This window comes from Trichoplax adhaerens, genomic scaffold (genome assembly GCF_000150275.1).
Source record: "Trichoplax adhaerens TRIADscaffold_1 genomic scaffold, whole genome shotgun sequence".
NCBI lineage: Eukaryota > Metazoa > Placozoa > Uniplacotomia > Trichoplacea > Trichoplacidae > Trichoplax > Trichoplax adhaerens.
The window spans coordinates 1070113-1075592 of NW_002060943.1; the positions used below are offsets into that span (position 1 = coordinate 1070113).

The 5480-nt window shown below is 32.8% G+C and overlaps 1 protein-coding gene across 1 annotated transcript; it reads left to right on the plus strand.

Moving 5' to 3' along the window:
* Positions 1–157: 157 nt before the first annotated feature.
* On the plus strand, positions 158–1156 carry TRIADDRAFT_51344 (uncharacterized protein; the record flags this gene model as incomplete). Its single annotated transcript, XM_002107602.1, has 3 exons — positions 158–355; positions 542–711; positions 835–1156. The coding sequence occupies 3 exons, from the start codon at positions 158–160 to the stop codon at positions 1154–1156; spliced, it is 690 nt and encodes a 229-aa protein (XP_002107638.1).
* Between the last annotated feature and the right edge of the window lie 4324 nt (positions 1157–5480).

A 5480-nucleotide genomic window follows, 5' to 3' on the forward strand; every position in this document is an offset into this window, starting at 1 on the left:
TTAACTGTTATTTTTCTATCGATTCTTATTAATAAAGTCGTTGATTGAGCTAGATAATTTATTACAGGAAGGCTACAAAATTTACGATAGAGCAATAATACGCGTTAGTCAACTTGTACTATGAAAATAATTCCTTGCGTTTATTATTAAATAGGCTATGAAGGTTTGTTGTCAAGATTTCTTCTTTTCAAGATCAAAGAAGAGCGATATCTCAAGCAAATTAGTGAAATCAACTGATACCGAACCATTGCAAGCTATCTTTAGACATGCCAAGACCAATAAGCAACAGATTAATATTTTTGAAGAATTAGTTGAGACTAAAGTAGCTGGACCGAACGAACTTGATCTCAATGAAGTAAGTATTGCTATACATTCACATATGTCGAAAATACTGTATAAAAATACTCCTCTATCTTAGTTATTAAAATGATGAATAAATGATATTACATTAATAACAGTCGATCTATACTCGTACAGACATCATTTACTGATTATAATTAAGTAAGAATATAATTCTAAAACTTTCTGAAACTCTTAACAGGGACTTGAACGACATATGGCTCGATTCCAAAAGTATATGGATACCGTAGAATTGCGTAACTATTTGTTAGCACAAAAAGCCCAGAAAGAAAGCAAATACGATCAAGAGGATACTATCGAAACTAAATTGGCCACCTTACGAGGAGAAAAGAAAGCATCCCTTCAGCCAACGTAAGTTTATTGTCGAAAAGTTTTCTTAGCATCATTTCATTTTTAGCAAATGTTTATTAAAGCGTTAGTTAAAAAAGTAATAAATCATTTTTAATCTTATTGTTACTTACATATAATGTTTAGGCCTAAAGTGCAAGCTGGTATACTTCGCGGTGGATATAAAAGCGTGAAAGATATCATGAATTCGCAAATAACTCATTTACGGGGAAAATCTGATCAATACAATGCCGAATTAGTCCAATTACTGAAAGCTGAATCAGAGTTAGCTGCAGCAATTAAGAACTTAGAGCAGAGCAGCGATGAAGATGATTCTAGCAATAACTTACAACGAGCCAAACAGCAATACAGCACTGTGAGCATGCAAAAGCGAGAGGTATTGAATAATTTGACACAATGTGAGCAAGATATCAGGAAGAAACAAAAGCAATGCGAGCAAGCATCCTAAAAATTCTATCGCCGCATCAAATTTAAATTTTTGATTAATGTAGTTTAGCCTATTTTAGTAGTAATTAATTATGCTATCGATGTGATATGCAGTATTATTAGGAAAAAGTAGATTAGCCAATGCAAGTAGGTACGATTGAAGTTTAGATAAAACGGATAGCCTTTAATTCTTTTAAAAGATCTGATTTTGTACTCCTAGTGAAAAAGTTGATATGGTATCAAGTAGGTTAGCCTAATTTTTGAAAACTTACTAGAAATTGACACTGCTATGCATGTTGCATAGGAAAAGACGAATAATAAATCATTTTAGTATCTTTTTTTTACGACGCATTCCTGTCACTTTTTTTATCCATAATTACTGATATGAAAGGCAACGAACAAGTTGCCATTAGGCGGCTTGTAATCATTTGTAGGCATTTTTTGTGATGCCCTTATTGATGCTATTCTATTTTCCCAAAAAAATATATTATAGACGATTAGCAAAACATGTATTTTTGTTTGGAACTTTGTTCATTTTTTTGTTGTGAAGCACCAACGTTTATTCTACTAATGGTAAAACAGTCGCCCTGTTTTTACAAACGAAGGTTTCCAAGAAACTGAAGTAGGAAATTTATTGTTTGAAAATTATTTCACAGCTTAGTTAATACTTTTTATCTGGGTTTCCAACTTATTGAGTATGGCCAAGTCCATATCAGTAGATTTTACATATTCTTACTTATTTGATATCCTATGTAAGTGCTTTATTCATTAGAGCAACATGCACATTTTGACCAATTGTGGCAATCTGTCACATTTCTGTATAGAATTAGCTGGTAAAAGTATTGAGGTTAAAATTAAAGTTACTGGAAATTCTAATATCAATAAAATAAATTTTCAACATATTCAGTAAAGTGTATCTATCCATCTATCTATTTATCTCTTGATCCTACTATTGATTATTGGTTTCCATGCAATACGCTACAATATACTGTAGATGATTTAGGACGATAATTAAACTGTTGTCAGTAGGAAAGGCTTTCGAGTTTACAGTTAGAAAAGAAATACTTGTATTTTACGTACCAGTATAGGAAAGATTGAGATTGAGTAGACCATAGAACAGGTGTCTACGGAAATTACTCATCTACTGTACTCACTACTTTACTAGTATACTCAAATAGTCTAAATGAGCAAGTACCTATAAACTAAGCAAATTATAATCAATTTCTATTTTTTTCCGTTCTAATTCTACATTATAATAGACTGCTAAGTAAAGTTAATAGCCAGAGAACGAATCCGATATAGTCGATTAAGCACATCACCGCTGAGATATACTGATTACAGCGGTTCATATTTAGAGTAGTTTATTCAGTTCATTGCCGCTAGTAATTTATAAAGAACATAGGTATAACAATGATGCTTTCGCATTGGCTACTGCTAAATTTATTCGGCTATCGCTGAAATTTACTAGGTAGTTAGATCTAATGATATCCAGGATTACTCAATACTTTTAGAATCCATGATTATTTCAGTTCTCTTCTATTTTTCTTTGTTCATTTGTTCCAGTAAATAGAAATAATGTAGTATTCTGCGGTAAGAGACATTTTTATAGATATTGTGCTATAATTAAAATAGATCTAAAGGCTGCCTCATGCTCAATGCTCTCCGCAGCATCCGAGAGTCTAGCAACAGCAATCAATAATCCAGGATCTGCAGCATGTATCTACTTATAAATGAGTTGGATAATGTATACATGTACAATATATTAATTGAACATACTTCGCAAGCATATTCTGATCATTTCTAAGAATATATTCATGGTCAATGTTCTCCATGGTATCCTATATATATATAATTATATAATTTATTATTAATATCTACAGCACGTATCTATTTATCAATGAGATCGATAATATATACCGGTACATTAGCTGATCATACATACATGTTCTAGCCATTGCTATGAACGGATTCATGCTCAATGCTCTCCATGGTATCCTATGAGTATATATAATTAATTCAATATCTACAATCTACAGTATGTGTTTACCTATCAATGAGATCGATAATATACACATGTACAGTATATTAATTGAACTAGCATGCATGTTCTGGTCATTCCTAAAAACCGATTCATACACAATGCTCTCTACGGTATCCTATACCCGTACATGCAATTACATAATTTATAATTAAATTAATATCTACAGCATGTATCAACATCTCTACTTATAAATGAGATCGATAATATATGTACGTATATATTAGTTGAACATATGTATATGTTCTGGTCATTCCTAAGGAGTTTCATGCACAAGACTCTCTACGGTATCCTATAACCATCTATACAATTATGTAATATGTAATTATTTCAATCTCAGTAGCATATACGTATCACTTATCAAAAGAATTATTTAATAATGTACACTTATATTGTGAACTTTCGTATATGCATGATCTAGCCATTCTTAAGTACGAATTCAGCCTAAAGATACTATTAAAACACCTATAGAATTAGAATAGTACTCAGTACCAATACTGGCAGCATATAGATATAGAAAGAGTACTGTTCCAAGTTGAGAAATCTTAATGGGCAAATTGATAACTAGAGTTACAAATTCTACCGATATGTGTATTTCTTCACAAGCTAAAATTAGTTCTACGCCATGCAACTGTTAACGCTGGCAAATGTACGATTGCATCGGAAGAAAATATACTACTTATGACAATATTGCCAAATGCAAAAGTAGTTGATGCCTACTGGCAAGTACAAGATATGCTAGATTATTGAGTGAAATAGTAATATCTTAAAACTATTCTATCTTATCTTCAATCTAATTCTCACCAAATCATTGTCTCAGTTGAGATAGAATGAAAAAAAGGCTTTTCTAGAAAGCATTGACTACTTTGACACTGCTAGGCCTATCTGGCGGAATGGTGCCCCCACTTACTACAGTATTTATCATCAGGAATCTCCACATTTACTATTGAACCTCTTTCCCTATACTTTACAGCTTTACACGACAGAGGAATATAACGCGGAGAATTTAACCACATCGTCTAGCAAATAGACTATCGACGGATAATACCACGGTACAAATATAAATCAATCCTTTGTCAGGCATCAAATGAATAGGGAGGATATTATGATCATAGCATCCATCCAACAAGACTTCAATATAAATAGTATTTGTCTCAGAAGTCCCTAGTATCCATGTACAAATAGAAATAAGCTTTCGTCTGTAACTAATAGCAATTCATGATATCGAGTTCCGCATATCCATTGGCGGAAAACTCGGATAAGGTTTTATTAACTGTCTTGGTCCATTCATGCTAAGACCGATCTTTTTTACTTTGACAAAACAATAGTTAAAAATCTGGAAGAAGAAAAAAGTGCGGCAGTCTTTTGTTGTTGTTACTATAGACTCCGAAAAGACCGCAGTTGTACAGTAGTGGCATTAGTTGTAGACAACGTTTATTTGATCCAAAGTTTGTTTATTTGTTTAAAGCTACAATGGTAGCAGATTGAATTGACAGCGTTTTTCTACGCGGAAAATTCATACTGTACTACGTTCTACTATACTGTAAAGTGATGTGATCTCTCCATTACTCGTATGAAATTTTTAATTTTCTACGCTAGCTAAAATGAGAGGACAACAACACTTGGGTTTGTCACTTTCTTTGTTGGCGTGCTGCTGAAGAATAATCATTTCCTAAGTATTTCGTTCATTTCGACAGGACATAAAAGCCATTTTTAGCGTTGTTCTTACTCTGTCCTTTCCTTATAAAAATGAGACAATAGGGTCATGATTGGTTACAAAGCAGAAATCTTTATTAGTAATTTTTTTCAATTTTGACAAGCATCAAGGCGGTATAAAATGCACCAATAAAAAAGGTAGTACAGCAAATTAAGCTGCCAATATGTACACTGATACTTTTCTCTCGTTGTAATCAACAAAGAAAAAAGCAATTTATACAGTATATCAACATAGTAGAGCCATGGACTTCTAGAAATATACTACGGGGTATATTTCGAATAGTCCATGATAGAGTCATTAGACACGAATACCGCCAAAATTTCATCATTCTTGATCAGAGGCCATTACAACTTCAACGGCTGAAATGGTAAATGTCTAGACGTCTGCGAATACATGCATACATACGAGATCTACCTAGTGTGCCAGAGACTTTCAATAACTTTTCTTGGAAGTTCCTAAATGCGAACTATCCTACAGTACTGTATAACAGTTGGTAGCAAACGTCAAAGTGGGCCAATATCTGAAATATTATTACTTTAAATCTTACCAATTTGATGGCTTTGGTTTATGTCATCACATGCAAGATGTGAA